The 19,268-nt window shown below is 39.8% G+C and overlaps 1 protein-coding gene across 3 annotated transcripts in view; it reads right to left on the bottom strand.

Annotated features, from left to right (window-relative positions):
* Positions 1-19,268, bottom strand: part of fras1 (Fraser extracellular matrix complex subunit 1) — a 564,498-nt gene that overhangs the window by 154,686 nt on the left and 390,544 nt on the right. For 2 of the 3 annotated variants that reach the window (XM_072253145.1, XM_072253147.1), the window contains exons 31-35: positions 15,322-15,444; positions 13,731-13,845; positions 9,488-9,625; positions 7,705-7,737; positions 3,492-3,623 (exon numbers count right to left, since the gene is read on the bottom strand). In XM_072253145.1, the coding sequence (XP_072109246.1) occupies positions 3,492-3,623; positions 7,705-7,737; positions 9,488-9,625; positions 13,731-13,845; positions 15,322-15,444 (541 nt within the window). The remainder of the gene's footprint in view (positions 1-3,491; positions 3,624-7,704; positions 7,738-9,487; positions 9,626-13,730; positions 13,846-15,321; positions 15,445-19,268) is intronic. The other variant, XM_072253146.1, reaches the window with a different exon arrangement.

A 19,268-nucleotide genomic window follows, 5' to 3' on the forward strand; every position in this document is an offset into this window, starting at 1 on the left:
ATCATATCATCTAATCTGGGCCATATCACAGTGAAACTCTGCTACTAACTTCCTGAAGCATCTACGTCTTTCCCGAAATATGGTGACCAGAACTGCACACAATACTCCATTTCACCTAGTCCACATAGCCCTTCACCTTCTTTCATCCATATGCCTATCTAATAGTCTTTTAAATAACCCTAATGAATCTGCCTGTACCAGCAACTGCAGCAATGTGTCCCATGCACTCTGTACCAAACCTACCTCTGATACCACCCCTGTACATTCCTCTAATTCCCTTAAAATCATGTCCTGTCGTGTTAGCCATTGCTGCCCTGGTCTGTCTTGTTCTGTATAGCACATACAAGTGTCTAACCCTATCTAACACTGAACCCTTTCCACACTATACAGCAGATGCCCAAACAGCTCTTGCTAATTTTCTGCTCTGACTGAAGCTGAAGTATATGACTGTGGTTTTAAACAAATACCAGTATTTTATACACGCAACTCTATTGTAAAATTACCCCTTGGACAATATTTTGAACAAAGAAATTTAATGTCTGAATATAAGAGGTCATGAGCTTTATCTCTGATTTACCAAAGAAAGGTGAATTATACCCAGAACCTGGCCACAATTTCAGTCCATACTAATGATAATAAAAGCCGCTTTGACCTACCCAAATAAAAGGTTATTAAAACACAATTAGAGCACATGGGATCGAGGGGTAAGAAAAATGGCATAGAAGACTGGTTAATGGACAAATAAAAAGAGCAGGCAGTTTTCAGACTGAGGAGGTATGACTCTTGAGATGAGACAGGCAGCAGTACCAGGAGTCCCAGTTTGTCATAATCTATCACTGGACATCAAAGATTTTGCTTCCTGAATACTTTTATGTGCATCATGTGGATTTGGGACTGCTGATCATGAAGATGACCATGAAACTTCCCTATCACACACCATTTTTTTAAATGCCTATATTTGTTATTTCAATTCATAATTCAAGTCAATTAAATGATACCCATAATGTAAGCTGAAAAGTTTTCTATCTTGTCCAAGCATAAGCAGGGCAGATGCTGCATGGCAGGACAGGTTTTAGAAAGGCTTATAGTCGTGCTGGTACGCAACAAGTGAAAGCAACACACTGAGTCGAGCAGGGTCTTGTTGAACCGTTTACTGTTTCAATCCGCGCACGCTTAAGTGCCCGCTCCCAGCAACCCCGGCTCTTTGCGGGGCGGAAGTGACGTCGGCTTCCGGGCTGAGGTCTGCCCGCACTCAGAGTCCTCTCGGTTGCCACTGTTGGAGCCGGTTCGCTTGCCGCGTGGGCGAGCTGCCACAGGCTATAAATTTCTGTTTCAAATACCGAAATCCTTCACAGATGTTTCCCAAAATAACTGATGCCAAGATTAAGGAAGGTATTTTTGATGGTCCACAGGTTATCATTGACAGGGAATTCAAAGGACCAGAGAAAATCGCATGGAAGGTATTCGAGGATGCTATTGAAAATTTTCTTAGCAACTACAGAGCACCAAACTACATGCAGTTGGGCTGACAACATACTTCAAGTATGCAAAAACATGTAGTGCAGTATGTCACTACAGATTCAAATTCTGCATTCCCATTTAGACTTCTTCCCTGCAAATCTTGCACTGTAAATGATGAGCACAGTGAAAGGTTTCACCAGGACATTGTGGCCATGGAGAAACAGTATCAGAACAAATGGAATCCATAAATGCTGGCTGATTGCTGTTACACATGTTAGTGAAATGCCTCAGAGTTCAAATGAAAATCCTCAATAAAACATTTTAAGCTTAGTTGAACTATTGCAAGGTGTCAGCACCATTGTGCAATTAAACACATTATATTCAATAAGTTAATTTCTTGTTTCTCCGAAGTCCTACATGATACAGGTAGTCTGAAATTGTATGTGTTCAGCTTCAGTTTCAAACAAAAAAAAATTCTGAGGAAGCAACACCTTTGGGAAAAAAAAATTGTTGTCCAGTGTAATCAATCTTCTCACTGAGAACCAAGCATAATTCAATTCTACTGTTGAAATAAATTGGTATACCAGCTTGTGTTATGAGAAGATTGTCGAAATGGTTTAAGGCGATTTTAAGAAAAAGCACAGTAATGGTTGAGAACACGCCACATGGAAAATGTATACTGTTCGCTCATCTGCTCTGATTGAAAAAATAGAAAAGTGTAATATTTTTAAAAATAAGTGATTACGAAGGGGCAGCAAAAATGAAGACAAACAGTACATTAGCTTTTATTGAAAGATAAACTGAGTAAGGAGTAAAGACACCTTTCAGCTATTACAGAGGGTTTTGGTGAGACTGAATTTGGAACATTGTCTCCCATTCCAAGGAAGCATAGAGAAATTGACGCAGCTTGTCCCAGAGGAGAGATTACGAATGCTATCATTGGTTTCAAGTCATACACACTGAGTAATGTATGTATATAGCTAAATGAACAGTGGTCTGCTAATAATGTAGAGTTGTATCAGTCACTATTGCTATACAGTGTTGTTCGTCTCTCATTAAGAGATATTTGATGAGAAACTCTATTCCTGATCCTAACCTTCACTGCACTATACATCTGCTTCATCACTTTTTTTCAGCAGAGCTGATGATGAACCAGTGAGATTTCCCAATACTCAGAAAGCAGATTATTTGAGTTTTGTTATGCAGCCCTCCGCACCCTGACCACCATCTCACTGTGACCCTCATTATGGAGGGACCGGGACCCTAGGATACTCTGTCATAATCACGTTCCTTACTAACGTTAAATGCTGTTTCCCTTTGAATCCCATGTTTTATATGGAGACCCGTTCCTACGGGTTGTATCTATCAACAATAATGGCAATACTACAGCTGCTGGTTCACAGTTAAGGGCCACTGAAGATATTGCCTTGTTGGTTTCCAAAGGAAATCTTTTAAGTGACTGGAAGCTACATTTGGAGTCATCTTTCAGTCTTTAGCTTGAATGGACATAAATGCTACTAAATGCATATCATATAATGTAGTTTGATTGATATAACTCAACAAATAACAGTGGTCATCTATGTTTACAACTTTCACTGCAACTTCCTGGTCCTGTTTTACAGATCTTGAGGACAATTCTTTGAAGAAAACAACCAGGCAGCAAAACAAACCAAATGCAATGAAAAAATGTACCATATTTTTTGCAAATGTGTCAAGAGATGTTAGTCAAAAATTAAAATAGACAAAATTTGTTGTTTCTTTCAATTTTTTTTGCTTATTTATTTGTTTCCCCACTATGCACCCTCCCCCCGACTTGTATTCTATAAGTGTAAATTTTATTCTTTGTCTTAGATATTTGGATAGTGATTTGTGTATTCTGCAAAGGTGAACTACCAAAATCCAACTGGCTGAAATGCTAGGTTCACCTGTATATATCTGTGTCAGTTGATTGTTGTTCAATTTGGGTATGAAATATTCATATTTTAAACAAATAAACAGTGAACCAGAAGGCAGATTAGGACATAGCTTACCGACAGTTGCTCTGCCTCCTTGGCTGACCTCTATGAAAGGTTCTGATATTTCAAAAATGGGAGGCTGTTGATTAGTGGACAACAGATGTATGGTAAAATCCATTTCTGGAGAGGTGTGTTCACCATCAGAAACTGTAGACGTACAAAGAAAAGATTGTAAGGTTGCAAATAAATCTAGTGAAACCTCAGGTATTCATGATTCATAGTAATTTTACTGTAATAACATAATTCCCATTTTAAAATGTTACAAAAGCAGGTGCATGTTTCTCCTATGTGTAGAATTTGACTAACGTTTCAGTTGGTGCAAACTACAAAACATCTCAACTGTGTGATTTCATAAGCTTCTAATTTATCAGAGCATGTGGTAATTTATTTATTAAATAGTAAGAGAGCAGTGGCATTATGATGTCCCAGAAGTTCTATATGCTGCAGAGTTGAGTGGCAAGGTGTGATTTTCACCATGAACAGATCACATAATTGCAAAAAACTAGCTGCTGCACAAGGCACTCTATATAGGTCAACCTACATTGGCTTCATAGATCGTTTTGCAAAGAGTCATAAATTGGTGCCACTCTTGGCTTGACCAGGCCCTTACCCTAATTAATTACTAGTGTTTTAAATGGGGTTAGAGTGGAAAAGGCGTAAGAGTTATATTAATTATTTACCACTCTACCCAGCATCTGGTTAGTGTATGTGCAATCACTGGAAAACAAAGGCAAGGTTGCTGTATTGGACAGAAATGAGGGACTGTTGTGTTCCATGTCTGTGCAAGATACGGCTTTCTCCTAGCACACTAGATACAGCAAACGGACTAGAAGGCTTCTCAATTTGTAGAATGGATTGAACCGCTAATTTGGAAAAGGGAAAAGGCACAGGCGTGCCTTTCATGATAAACTCTTGGTAGTGCTCCAATGTGGCGGTTTTGTTGAACACATGTTTGGCTGACCTTAAGCACCTAGCAGTCAAATGTCATCCATTCTATTTACCTAGGGAGTTCTCCTCCATAATCCTGACTGCAGTTTACATACCAACAATGGCCGAATATAATCAAGTGCTTGAGGTAACTGCATGATACAGTCTCCAAACAAGAAAAAGTCAATCACAGCACATTTCAAATCATAGTTGAGGACTTCAACAAGGGCTGTTTGAAGAAAACCTTTCCCAATTACATCAGCATATAACATACAGCACCAGAGGTTCCAACACACAAGACCACTTGAGTTAAGGACTTAAGATAAGGAATGCCTACTGCTCCATGCCCAGAACAAATTTTGGTAAAATCAGATCACTTGGCTGTCCTTCTCCTACCTTAATACAGGCAGAGGCTAAAGACAAAGTTCCAGTGATTAGAGCAAAGAGGTGGTGATGGGAGGCAGAGGAGAGGCTACAGGACTGCTTCGAGTCAGTGGAATGGGCTGTGTTCAAGGACTCATCTGTGGAACTGAATGAAAACACCAAGGTTGTCATGGACTTCATTAAAACTGACGTAGCCAAGTGTGTCCCACAAAATCATTCAGCGTCTTCCCCATCCAGAAGCCCTGGATAAACCATGAGATCCGGAATCTTCTGAGGGACAGATCAGAGGCATTCAAATCTGGTGACCAAGAAAGTTACACGAGGTCCAGTTATGATCTCCAGTAAGCCATCTCATGGGCAAAGTGGCAATTCTGCACTAAACTTGAATCAATGAAGGATGCTCAACAGTTGTGGCAGGGCTTGAATACCATCACCTCTTGTAAAGTTGGGTGATAACAAGGCCTCACTTACAGATGAGTCGAATGCATACCATGCTCGCTTTGACTGTCAAAACATGGAGGTACACTCAGGAAATCCCTGATGATCATGTGATTTCAGTCTCTGACACCTACATGCAAGCAGGGCGAACCCACGAAAAGCAACCTACCCAAGTACTAAAAGCTTCTGCTGTTCAACCGGCAGGAGTGTTCATTGAGATGTGTAACTCTGTTTCAGCAGACTGAGGTACCCAACTGCGTCAAGCAGGCTTCAATTATACCGGAGCCTGAGACAAATGTGGTGACTGCCTCAGTGACTATTGTCCAGTAGCACTTACATCCACTGTGATAAAGAGTCTTGAGAGGATGCTGATAAAACATATCAACTTCTGCCTGAGAAGTGACTTGGATCTGCTCCAATTTGTCTACCAGATGGTCCACAACAGATACCCTCTCATTGGCTCTTCACTCAATCCTGGAACATCTAGTCAGCAAAGATGCATACATCAGGATGCTCTTTATCAACTACAGCTTGGCATTCAATACCATCATCCCCCCTAAACTAATCAATAAGCTTCAAAAGCTAGGCCTCAATACCTCCCTGTATCTTTGGATACAGATCTGTACAAAGATCTGGATCTTTGATTTCCTCACTTGCACACCCCAGTCAGTTCGGATTGGCAACAACATCTCCTCCACAATCACCATCAGCACAGATGCACCACAAAACTGTGTGCTTAGGCCCCTGCTCTACTCACTTTACACTTATGAGTGTGTGGCTACACACAGCTCCAATGCCATGCTCAAGTTTGCTGATGACGCCACCATGGTGGCATCGAAGGTGATGAGGAATCAGCATATAGGAGGGAGGTTGAAAATCTGGCAAAGTGGTGCCACAATAATAACCTCTTACTCAATGTCAGCAAGACCAAGAAGCTGGTTATTGATTTCAGGAAGAGGAAACCAGAGGTCCATGAGCCAGTTCTCATTGGAGGATCAGAGGTGGAGTGGGTCAGCAACTTTAAATACCTCGGTGTTATTATTTTGGAGGACCTGTCCTGTGCCCAGCACATAAGTGTAATTACAAAGAAAGCATGGCAGTACCTCCACTTCTTCAGAAGTTTGTGAGATTCGGCATGACATATAAAACTTCAACAAGCTTCATCAGATGTCTGCTGGTGAGTATATTGACTGGCTGTATCGTGGCCTGGTATGGAAACACCAATGCCCTTGAATGAAAAATCCTACAAAGGTAGAAGGTACAGCCCACTCCATTATGGTTAAAGCTGTCCCTACCACAGAACACATCTGCAAGAGGAATTGTCGCAGAAAAGCAGTGTCCATTATCAGGGACCTCCACGACCCAGGACATGCTTTCTTCTCACTGCTGCCACCAGGAAAGTGGCAGAGAAGCCACAGGACTCACACCACTAGGTTCAGGAACAGTTATTACCCCTGAACCATATAGCTTTTGAACGAAAAAGGATAACAATCACTCAATGTTATCATTGAAATGTTCCCACAAACTATGTACTCACATTCATGGACTCTTAATCTCATAGTCTCAATATTTATTGCTTATTTATTATTATTATTTTCTTTTTGTATTTACACAGTTTGTTGTCTTTTGCACACTAGTTGAATGCCCAAGTTGGTGAGGTCTTTCACTGATTCTATTACGGTTATTAGTCTATTAGGGATTTCTTGATAATGCCCACAAGAAAATGAATCTCAGGGTTGTATGTGGTGACACATTTGTATATTGATAATAAATTTAAGTTGAACTTTATCTTGTGACAGAAATGTGTAATACTCCTGTGAATGAAGTGCACAGATTTTATGTCAACAATTTCAATTCTCTAAGCCTTAAAAATAATTGTTCTTTGCAAACAAAAATGTAAATAGTGCTCAAATAAATTCAGTGTTTAATGATAGGAGAAGCAATAATACTGAAATTCAGGTTTCAGAACAGCAATTACCACTTGTTTTTCTTGAGTCCTGATTTATATAGCCATGCAAAGATGTTAACAGAAAACCCAAGGAAATTACCTTGTAAATTAGCCCACATTCCAGCCAATGGGTAGTTATTACTCATGGGTTCATAATCAGAGGATTAAAACACATGCTAACTCTAGACTTTCCATGATTTGCCAATTCGGACTTCTCAGAAATCAGATTTTGAGAAGTCTTAAGTTCTTCATTTCTCAGATGACCATTCCACCAAGTTAACAAGTTAACATCTAAGACAGAGTATGAGGCGTTAGGAGAGAAGCAAGCATGAAAATCCCTTAAAGTCTGGAGGTACAAAGTTATAGCCATCACTCCATACTTCTTTCCCTTATAAGACTGCAATGATACATTTTATCAAATGTGAAAGGTTCTGAGCATATCTCTCAGCCATCTCTACAGAATTCGCCGAGGGTATTAGATATCCATTCAATGAGGCACTCCAAGGAAAGTTAACATCAAGAATTATGTACCTCTGAAAAGGAAGTTCACCGACTCAGGCAGACCTAGGAGAATAAAACCAGACTCACATCACATAGCTTGGAGATGTCCACTGTTGGAAATGGATTAAATAAATTTGGCAATACTACAGTATAAAGAATGGTTCACATTTTGGGGTATCATAATCAACTGAAATGCACAAAAACGACAGCTAAATAATCAACCAGGATTTAAACCACAGATAATGGGTAATTCAATGCTCAAGCAGTGGTTTGTGAACGACTTCAAGTTCACTTTGAGTTCATTCAACGGTACGCATGAAACTACCAAACGAAACACCATTCCTCTGGACCAAGGTTCACAACACAGTACGTATCCTAACTCACACACATAACACAGAGTAATATTACCTTGTGTCATAAATTAGGTGCATTTATGACACAAACTTAAAAGAAAACAGTATAACGCTACTGGCATTTCATTGATGATGAGACTTAGGTGGTGATAGTTAGTTCAGTAGTCTTACAGCCTGCGTGAAGAAGCTGTTTACTACCCTAAGAGTTCTTGTCCTAATGCTACGATACCTCCTGCCTGATGGTAGGGGATCTGAGCAAACGTTGGACAGATGGGAGGGATCACTGACAACAGGAAGCAGTGCTCCTGGTGATCCTTTCAGCAGTCCTCACAATCCTCTGTAGGGACTGGCAATGAGATGCCCTGCAATTCCCATACTTGACAGTAATGCAGTTGGTCAGTACCTCCAAATGGTGCTCCTGTCAAAATTTTGAACCAGCTGTAAGTTATAGATGAGAATGTTGAGTCCAGGAACATAAGGAGAGTAAAGATAACTAGCATGATGGGCATGCAGTTGGGGTGTGTCAACAGACAGATTGGTGGACATAGGTGTGCAAGGACCACCTAACCTGAGCCATCCGTGCACCATCAGGTGAAGCTTACAATTAAGTTCCTCATATGGCAATTAAAAACTTGGGCAATCTCCTTACGCTACACCAGGAATTCAACCACTCTGAATACCATAATGATTGCTGGTGTGGGAAGCTGGAAATATAATGGCTTTTAAGGCATAATCAAGGAAGCCTTGCTTTGTAACATTAACTAATTCATAATAATCAAAGTTGCTAATTGGTCAACAAGGTGAAAATTTGCTCTACTCTGATCCGACTGTGTCAAGTTGATTGGTCCAAATTCCATGCTCTAAGTAATATCTTTTTGCAGAAGATTGATGACACACTATGATTGGTATAGGCAGAAAGAAAACTCCACTGCTAGAATGGGATCCAGCTGATGTTCTGCCTAGTTAACCAAATGGTTAGGTAAGGGAATGATAACCTAACAATCCAATTCTCTTACATTCCTTATTGATCTCAAATGCCTTAGTAACATCTAAAATGGTGCTTTAGTGAGGTATGCATTCCTTTATGTATTAATGGGACTGGATAATTGATAGAGGTATAAAATGGAGAAGCTTATTTATAGTAAATGCTCTCAGTGAGAAAAACTAACAACATTAGAATGGAATTCTGTCACACAGAAAATAATACTTCTTGTTTCCTTTCATAATTAGGGACCCATTTACTTCACAATTAAATGACCTCTAACAGAGTTCCAAGAACAGCCTCATTCCTACTGGCCGTTACTTGTAGTGTGCTAATTGTAGCCCAGTTAAAAATGTGTGAGATATTGACCATGCGGATAAAAGCCAATAGCTGCACTCAGGAATAAGCAGCAACAATGTGTGCACCAAATAAAAATGAAAACCTTAATTTGAACATTTTTTTGCACCATGTTTCTTACCAGTGAAGGAGAATTTGAAGAAGCCTTGCACATGGAAAGATGCAGCTGGAGGTCGGTACAGAATCCTCCCACTGTCAATGTCAGCCTGAGTGAATGATGTGACTGGGAAGAAAGGTTTGTCAGAGCGTTCAAGTGTACCTAAATTAAAGTAGTACAGTTTATAGAACAATGAAACAAAGCATTCTACTGTTTACAAAATAGCATGTTTACATATTTATTTATTTATTGAGATTTGGCTTGGCATAGACCCTTCCAGCCCTGAAGCACTCCGTCCAGCAATCTTGATTTAACCCTAGCCCACTGACAGGTAGTCTTAAATTATAACGACCAATTAACCTACCGACTGGTACATCTTTGGACTGTGGCAGAAAACCCACATGGTCACAGGCAGCAGCCGGAATTGAACCCGGGTCGCCTGTAAGGTGCTGTGCCACCTGGTACATTATAGGTCTGAGTTTTGTAGAAAAAAATGACAGTGAGACTAGTGGTATTCATCAACAGCAAAGAATAACTTGTGAGTAACTTCTGACACCTGCAAACGTGCATTAAAATGCAGAGTTTGGAACGCCCTTACCCGATGTGCACTGCTTCTCTATAAAGCTTTACGGCACCACTACGTGAAGGGAGAGAAGTTATGGTACTGGCTCACTGGACAAGCACGAAATGTACCAATAAAAGGGTCCATTCAGGTACAAGTGAAAATTTTACAGTTCATTGTGCTGCCTGACAATTTCTCTTGTCCTTAACTTTATGTTCTTGTTACAAATGTGAAGTCCGCTTATTAAATTTTAAATATTGGAGACCTTTAAAACATTCTGTCAAATTTCCCTCTTAGTCTTATGCTCTTCTTCTTCATTTCACTTTCTGAACATGGCAAACTACTTCTGTAGAAAAAGTTGCCAAGAACAATCTGGCCCTGGTAAGGCCACGATCACCCACATCTATATGACACAGCACTTAAAGCTCATGATGATGAACATGAGACTTAGATTGAATTATTGAAATAAATTAAGCAGCACAATTTTAACAATACATGTTAAATAGCATAAATAAAAAGCTGTGCCTTACAAGGATAGTATGCAAAAATACAAATATCATAATTTCATATTTTCTAAAGAAATAATTACCTTCAGTTCAATTACCTAAAAATATGAATGGTATAGCCATTTGTTTTTCAAATGGTGTATGAAGATTTCCTTTCCTAGGTTTAGAAAGACCTCCACACAAGAACATTATAATAATGGAGAAGGGGTATATCCAGCCTGCCCTGCCATTCAGTTTGATCTTGGAAACTCACCAGTTCACTATTACCTTCAATTCTGACCTTTAAATATTTGTCCCATCTCCACTTTAAATATTTCTAATGATTTGGCTTTGACTATCCTTACTGACAAAGCATTCCAGAGATTCAATAACCTCTGAGAGAAGAAATTTCTGTGTGCCTTAGTCTTAAATGATTGCACCCTTATTTAGTAACTTTGTCCCCTTAGTCATAAATCTTCCACTAGTGAAAGCATCTCAACATTGACCTTATTAGGCCCCATAGGATCTTATATGTTTGAATATAGTAAACCCTCAATCTTCTGCACTCCACATCAAATAGTGCCCTGGAGATTCCACTGTATGCTTTTGATTGTGAATTGCACTTGTACAGTCTTGTGTCATACATGTACCTGAGGACATCATTTCACATGCAACACTTATTTGGACTGTTGCAAGGGAAATTAAATGACAGCATTTTACAGTGCAGCTGCCATTGTGAATTGTCAGAAAAAAATGTAACAGCATTATTTGCTTTGCAGCAGTGTATTTTAAAGGCTGAGCAGATATCAGTCTTGACATTTGGACCTTTATTCAGTTGGCATCTTTGATTTACCTGCTGTACTCAGACGTTAACCAATCTCAATATTTTCAACCACTCTCCCCAGATTTAGATGCTTCATCCTGATTCTCCTACACATCCCTATCCCAATTCCTTATTCTTCAAGCAGAGCTTAAGCTATTACACGCAAGTAAACAAGGCTCAAAAAGGTGGATCTTTTCCTCTTAACAATTCCCTCATCCAGCTCTATTCTCAGGAATGTGGAGAAAGAGATAAGGGAAATTCAGCAGCTTCCTAGGCTTTTGAGGTCTTTAATATAGCCTTCAAACACATACCAATATTTATAGTGCTCTACACGATCAAATTTGTTGGGCAGTAAAATATGAAATATTCTTTTACAGGAATATCAGATGTGGACTATAAAATTAATGTTTTAGAGCTAGTGAGTCTGCTACCAGTAGCTATGGCACTGTACACAATTAAAATTCACTGATTCACTTCATGCATCAAAGTCCAATGTTTTTGGACTGTTTATACAACTGAAAATAGTTTTTGAATAGTTCAATTTCTTATCAGATTACCCATTTCTGAAGGTTAGGCGGGAGGAGACTGCATAAGACATAGGAGAAGAATGAGGCCATTTAGCCCATCAAGTCTGCTCTGCCATTCCATCATGGCTGACTTACTATCCCTCTCAACCCCATTCTCTTGCCTTCCCTCCGTAAACCTCGATGACCTTGCTAATGAAGAACCTATCAAGCACTGCCTTAAATATAATCAATGATTTTGCCTCCAGAATCATACGCGGCAATGAAGCGCACAGATTCACCACCCTCTGGACATAGAAATTCCTCCAAATCTCTGTTCTAAAGGGATGTCCTTCTGTTCAGAGATTGTGCCCCCTGTTGCGCTACTACTGGAGACATGCTCTCTATATCGACACCATTTAGGTGTTTCAATACTCAATAGGTTGCAATGAGATCCCCTCTCATTTTTCTAAACTCCAGTGAACACAGGCTGAGAACTATCCAACACTCCTCCTATACTAATCCTTTCATTCCCAGGATCATATTTTCTTCAACCCTCCCTGGACCCTCTCCAATGGCAGCACATCCTTTGTTAGATAAAGGGCCTCAGCATTACATTCTAGTCATCTCAATTTGAATGCTAACACTGCATCTGTCTTTCTTTCGATAACTGTAAGGAGAACGCCCAGTGCAAATGGATGCTTGATGCTCAGTGTCAACTTAAAGAGCTGAAGGGATGATTTTTCAAGTTCAGGTGTGCCTGAATGGACTCCAGACATTGCTGTCAGCTTCAGGATGAAAGGTTCCCCTACTAAAACATTCACAATTTCTCTCTCTCCGAATGCTGCTTGACCTGCTGAGTATATCCCGACTTTTTTTTAAATCTTACGCTTCCAGTATCTGAAGCATCTGCCATATTTTACTTCTGGAGAAGGTATTCAAAGGAAAATGAGACATGTTAACCAAAGGGTAGAGAAAGAGATAAAAATTTGAGTTGAGCAAAAATGAAGCAGTTGTCCTTTTAACACTCTGACTGCCTTCACTGCTTGTTCACTTTAGTTTCTGGGGTAATGTATTTGGAACCAGTGAGGGTTTAGCATTTTTTTTTAAGTTTGCTCATATTACTTTAGAGTAGTAAATCAAGCAATTAAAGAAAGGCTATGAATACATTTTGACTGTTATGAGGCTGGACTGGTTCATTGGGATCATTCAGGTAGTTTCTACTTACTCTAGTTTACAATGCCACTCCATATCATGTGACTGATCTTTAAGGAGTGAATTTCCATGTGATGTAAAGAACCAGCCTCCTCTAGCCCTGATGCATTCTGCATGGGAAACCAGGAAACAGAATGGAAATACTGCTTCAACCTTATCTGGTGCTGCTATTGTCTCCCAGCCGGTGTTATATACATATGGGACTATGCTAAAGGTAGCACACACTCGCTAACCCTATGGGAAGTGGCCACTGAGCTGTACTCCCAAGTAATTGATTTTTAAACTCTCTTTACAACCTACAAAGAAAGAGCAAAAAAAAGAAGAAAAAAGAAAAAAGAGCGCTGGGCTTGATTCAATTAGAAGATGTGAAGGGAGCACAGATGTTTGGGTGGATCTTTTGACATTTTGTTACATAAAAACAAACGCTTCTGTCTTTGTTTGGATTGAGTTGTTCTCCAATCTTGGCAATTTACTTGCAAGCATTCTGCCACCAGGTGAGGAGACATCATCAGTGGACTGTCTCCGTCTTCATCTTTTACCATCACATTTAACAAATTACCAACCACAAACAACAGAAGCAACAAAGATTTTATATGTGTATTCTATGCTCCAACCTGTACATTCATTTATAAAAATAAACAAGAAATATTTCCACATCGGGCACATTATTAATACTTGCCGTGATCTGGGAGCAGTGGAACAGTGATATTATAGATTAGATCCTGGCTTGGTGTGTCTTTGTCTACAAAGGATAATTGTGTAGCCTGGATTATTGTAACTCTGTCTTCAAGTGCCTAAGAAAACAGAAGTGCTAGTCAAGCAAACATATTTCACAATATAAATGTTCTCTCCATACAGTAAATTCCAGTTAATATGGTTATTAGTTAATCAGGGCAGGTGCTTATCTGGGATAACTCTTAAAGAACAAAAACTGAGAAAATATCCAGGATTCCCCTCGTTTATTTGGGACGCCATACCACTTATTTGGGACAGAAGACTGTTGCCAGTTTCTAACTAGAGTCAGTCTCATGTACTTGTGTGGCCACAAGACACCACACCGTGTTTACAGTGAACTGTTTTTAAGCAGCGTTATTTGTGTGTTTGTGTTCAAAAAGCAGTGATTTTTATCGCTGATAGATGGCAAGAAATAAGCAGTAAGACAATTCAGAACTGTTTTGCTCACTGCGGTTTCAAGCACTCAGTCTTAGAGATACCAGAAATGGCCAGGATTAAAAATGAAGCAGTTTCCCTACTTCAAGTTAGGAACTACAAAGAATTTTATGATACTGACAATCATAGCAAATGTTACAATGAAGATTTGGAAGATATAATCATCGAAAGCATTATATGACGGTAGTCTATTATCTGCACTAGGTGTCTGTACTACTTTTGTTCTTTTACAGTCAATCAAAAGAACACAGCGGCATACAGTAGATGAATTCTTCCGTCAAAAACTATTAGGAACTAATACAGATTTGTAGCACTGTAAGCACTGTCGTAGTTTTGGGAATGTTCTAATATGTTTGGTATTTCATTTAAATACACAATTTGTTACTCAGTTAAGTAGTAGTTTTCCTTTTTTTAAAAATACATTTTAACTATTTCCATGAAACTTTGATTAATTTGGGCAATTGCCTAATTTTGCCAAAATGTACCAGTTCCTGATGTGTCCCAATTAACAGGAATACACTGCATATAATTTTTTTTATCAAATGTGAGGCTTACATTGCAGTGGTTAATATCCAAAAACAAAATAGGTATAAATGACGCTACAATTAAAAGCTTGATAGCAGATTATATCCCAAAATGCACTGGAATCTGAACATGTCTGTAACTATAATTAAATTGGGCCAGTGACCCGCAGACATTACTTTCATTCTGTAAGGAAGAAATATCATAAGGCCATTAAAAGTGCATTTCAGAAAACCTCATTTTTAGTTCAAATTTAGAGCTTACATTCTGTAGCAATTATTAAAGAGCATCAAGGTCATTTTCAAACTGAGCAGGCCACCAGTCCTCTCCAGAAACTGCTTAATTGCTGTTTATTAAACTGGGGATTTGTCAACTTGCTGCCTACGTGGCAGAACTGAAAAGTACACAACAGATTCTGGCGCTGGAGCTCTTGAATTTCCTGAACTCCACTTTTTCCCCATAGATTGTTTTGCACAGTAAATGGGGTTATTCACCTTGTCTTGATGAAAACCTCCTGCAGCAAATTTTCTAAACTTAACTCAAGCAGACATAGTGGGGAACAACCAAGTAGTTCTTACGGTGATCTGTAGTGGGGTAACAATTCCTGGAGCGAGCTGTGGAGCATCCTTGTTTTCCTGCAAGATTCCAATTTTAAATATATGGCTTTCGTCTCCATTGTAGGACCCAGTATTGTCTGATACCTGCAATTAACAAAAATTAGTGGGTGATTCTTTCAACAAATTATATTATTCTACATAAAAGGTAGTGGATTCAGCCCAGTATATCATGGGCAAAGCCCTCCCAACCATTGAGCACATCTACATGAAATGCTGTTGTAGGAAAGCAGCATCCATCATCAAAGACCCTCACCACCCAGTCCATGTTCTTTTCTCCCTGCTGCCATCAGGTAAAAGGTACAGGAACCTCAGGACTCGCACCACCAGGTTCAAGAACAGTTACTATCCCTCAACCATTACGCTCTTGAACAAAAGAAGATAACTTCACTCATCTACTGAGAAGTTCTGACAACCAATGATCTCACTTTCAGGACTCTTTGTCTTATTATTTCATACTCTCATTATTTATTGCAATTGATTTGTATTTTCATTTGCATAGCTTGTTGTCTTCTATGCTCTTGTTCTCTCGTTGATCCTGATTATAGTTACTACTCTATAGTTTTGCTGAGTATGCCCACAGAAAAAAGAATCTCATGTATCTAATGATATGTATATACTCTGATAATAAATTTACTTTGAACTTTTTTGTTCTTATATAAAGGAATTGAAATAATATTTGCAAAAAGGAATTCAGCTTGTATTCATCCAAAAGAATATCAAAATGTCCCAGATGGTTTCTTTGTGTATGCTGTGAACAAAGCTGCAAGAATGTTAAAATGTTAGAGAAAATGTGACTGCAATCTTCATTGGTGAGCATCTGAGAATCCAGTCTTAATATCCTGAACAAGTATGAGCCAGCGGCTCCTTGCTATGCTCTACCACCTTTTTTGTACGTTGCCACAGTCTCTGGCCTGCTGCAAAGCAAGCTTGCAGTGACATCGCCAGAATGTGGCTGTGATCCACGGCTCACAGGAGAGTGGACTGAAAAGGCATAGTGGCAGAAAAATGGATCCTGGTCTGCAATTCTAATAGGTTAAACACTGTTAGTCCAGAACCTACAGGACATTGATGGTGTAGAACAAGTAGATTTTCCAAGAATGGATATTACTCCTATTAATACATGATCCCTGGTGAATTCAAAGGTAGTATGATAATGGATTCCCAGTGAGTAGGTGGTGGGCAAATGAAGTTGGGTATGTGGGGAGGAGTATTAGAGGTTGGTAGGTGATAGTGGAAACAGGTAAGGGAAAAGAGTATTCCATACCGTCATGTTCCTTTCCTGCTCCCACCAGTCCACCCAAGGTCTTTCGCTTTGTTCTCCTTCCCTTCCCTTCTCCCAAGACTCGTTATCTTCCCCCTCTTGGTTCCATCTGCCTGCATACCTCTCCACTCGTGCTTCTTCTACCTTGCCTCACTTTTCTGATCCCTTCCCAGGGCCCCTGGTGAGTTGAAAAGACATGGGAACAGGACCAGATGACCAGAATGGCAAATCACTAGAATTTCAAGAAAACTAGACAAGAGGTAATTAAAGTTCTTATGTAGTAGATGAATGAACAAGTTTATATAGTGCCTATGATGTCATCAAGACGAAAGTTGCTTTTAAAATGTATTCATGTTGCTTTGTACTCACAAGTTGCAATCAATATGTTTAATGGAACATATTTTGATGTTTCCTACTTTTGGCCCAGTAATCTACACAAGTGGATGCAGATAAGGGAGGTATGCAGGCAGATGGAACTAGGTTGGGAAGGGATCAGAAAAGTGAGGCAAGGTAGAAGAAGCACGAGTGGAGAGGTATGCAGGCAGATGGAACCAAGAGGGGGAAGATAACGAGTCTTGGGAGAAGGGAAGGGAAGGAGAACAAAGCGAAAGACCTTGGGTGGACTGGTGGGAGCAGGAAAGGAACATGACGGTATGGAATACTCTTTTCCCTTACCTGTTTCCACTTTCACCTACCAACCTCTAATACTCCTCCCCACATACCCAACTTCATTTGCCCACCACCCCATCTCCCTTCTCATCTGCTTCCATCAATCACTTACCAGACTCTGTCACGCCCTTCCCTTTCACTTCTATATATTGGCTATTTCTCCACTACACTCACAATCCTGATGAAAGGTCTTGACCTGAAACACTGACCATCCCCTTCCCTCTACAAATCTTCGGAGCTCTTCCAGCAGTTTGTCTTTTGCTTCAGAGGTGAAGTATTTGTACAGTTTTAAACCATTTCCACATACCAAGATACTTTCACAGAATCAAACACCAAACAGATAATTGATCACAACAGGGCATACGATTCTGTAAAACAAGCCATCATCTCAAAGCATGATCACTTCAGTCACGACGATACAAGTAACCCCTTTAAATCCCCTGCAAATGGTTTAGCATTTGGTTGCCAAATTAAATTTGGTGTGAATGTCGCTTGCAACAAAATAAAATCCTGTCCTAAAGCCTGACCTAAAAATAAAGATTCTTCAGATAATCATTCTCAGAGAGTCAGACACTTTCAGACTGGCATTCCTACGTTCCCCATCATGGCCCAAACAGCTGAAGTCATCATACTTGACGGTAAATAATCACAGGGACTCAGGTGAAGTCTCTGGTCCAAAGTATGAACGCCTTCCATAAAATCATAGAGTCATAAAAAAGTACAGCACAGAAACAGGCCATTCAGCCCATCTAGTCCATGCTGAACCATGTCTGCTGCCAATATCTTATACAGCTTGAACTTAACATCCTATCAATCACTTACCAAGGAGATCGGATTGCAGGATAATTTCATGTCAAATAACAAAATTACTGCACACTCCAAGAATTGAGCCAAATGGTCCTTCGCTTCACTTTCAATTAAATTAAGTTGTTCTGTGCTGGGTAGTTTGCATTTTACTTTATTTTTGTTTTTTATTTTATTGAGATACAGCACAAAATAGGACCTACCAGCCCTCTGATCCACACTGCCCAGCCATTTCCCGTAATCCCAGCCTAATCATGGGTCAATTTACAATGACCAACTAACTACCAACCAGTACGTCTTTGGACTGTGGGAGGAAACCAGAACAACCGGAGGAAACCCAAGCGCTAAAGGGCAGAACGGACAAACTCCTGACAGGAAGCAGCAGGACTTGAACCCGGATCACCTGCACTGTAAAGCATTGTGTTAACCACTACACTGCCATGCCAAGAATTAGGGCTAGAAATTGCGTTAATATGTTTTGATGGTATTAAAACAGAATTATTGCTCACACTACCGCTGTTTATAAAAGTCACATAGAGATAGAAATCTTCAGCGGCAAAGTTCACATAACTATTATTATGTTTCCCTGTGTAATGAAAAACTCAGATACAGCAGGCTGACCACTGCTGTTCGGCTGCTGAGAGAAGTTCTCACAACTTCTCTCAGGCAACTCTTAAAGAGACAAACAACAACCAGGCTTCCAGCTGGAGGGCACTGCAGCTGTTGAACGATAGGAGGGGATTGAGGGAGTGCTCCCAGGGGATGAGGAATCTTGACAGGTTGGTGAAGAACAGTGTCCACAGGAGGCACATTCTTTATTCATAGGAATCACAAACACCCTTCATGAATACATTCTAGGGGAAATAGTTGTGTCCGCTTTTTTGCTACCGTGAACAGAATGAGACATAGATAAAATCTCCTAATCACCCCGCCTTATTTAGAGCTTGGGTGGTATTTCAAAGGCAGTAGTAAGCAATAAATTTTGAGAAGCAATGGAGACCAGTAGCAACCTGAAGCCAATGATTGAAGAGTGACCACGAATCTCACCATCATGTAAAGAAGTACTCCTGGATGATGTGTGAAACTGCACCTGAGAGAGGTGGTGGTTACAGAACCCCATACTGTCAAGTTTTGATTTACAGCTCCTTAATGACTTTAGAGGAAGTAGTGTCAG

This window comes from Mobula birostris, chromosome 3, assembly GCF_030028105.1.
Source record: "Mobula birostris isolate sMobBir1 chromosome 3, sMobBir1.hap1, whole genome shotgun sequence".
NCBI classification, from domain to species: domain Eukaryota; kingdom Metazoa; phylum Chordata; class Chondrichthyes; order Myliobatiformes; family Myliobatidae; genus Mobula; species Mobula birostris.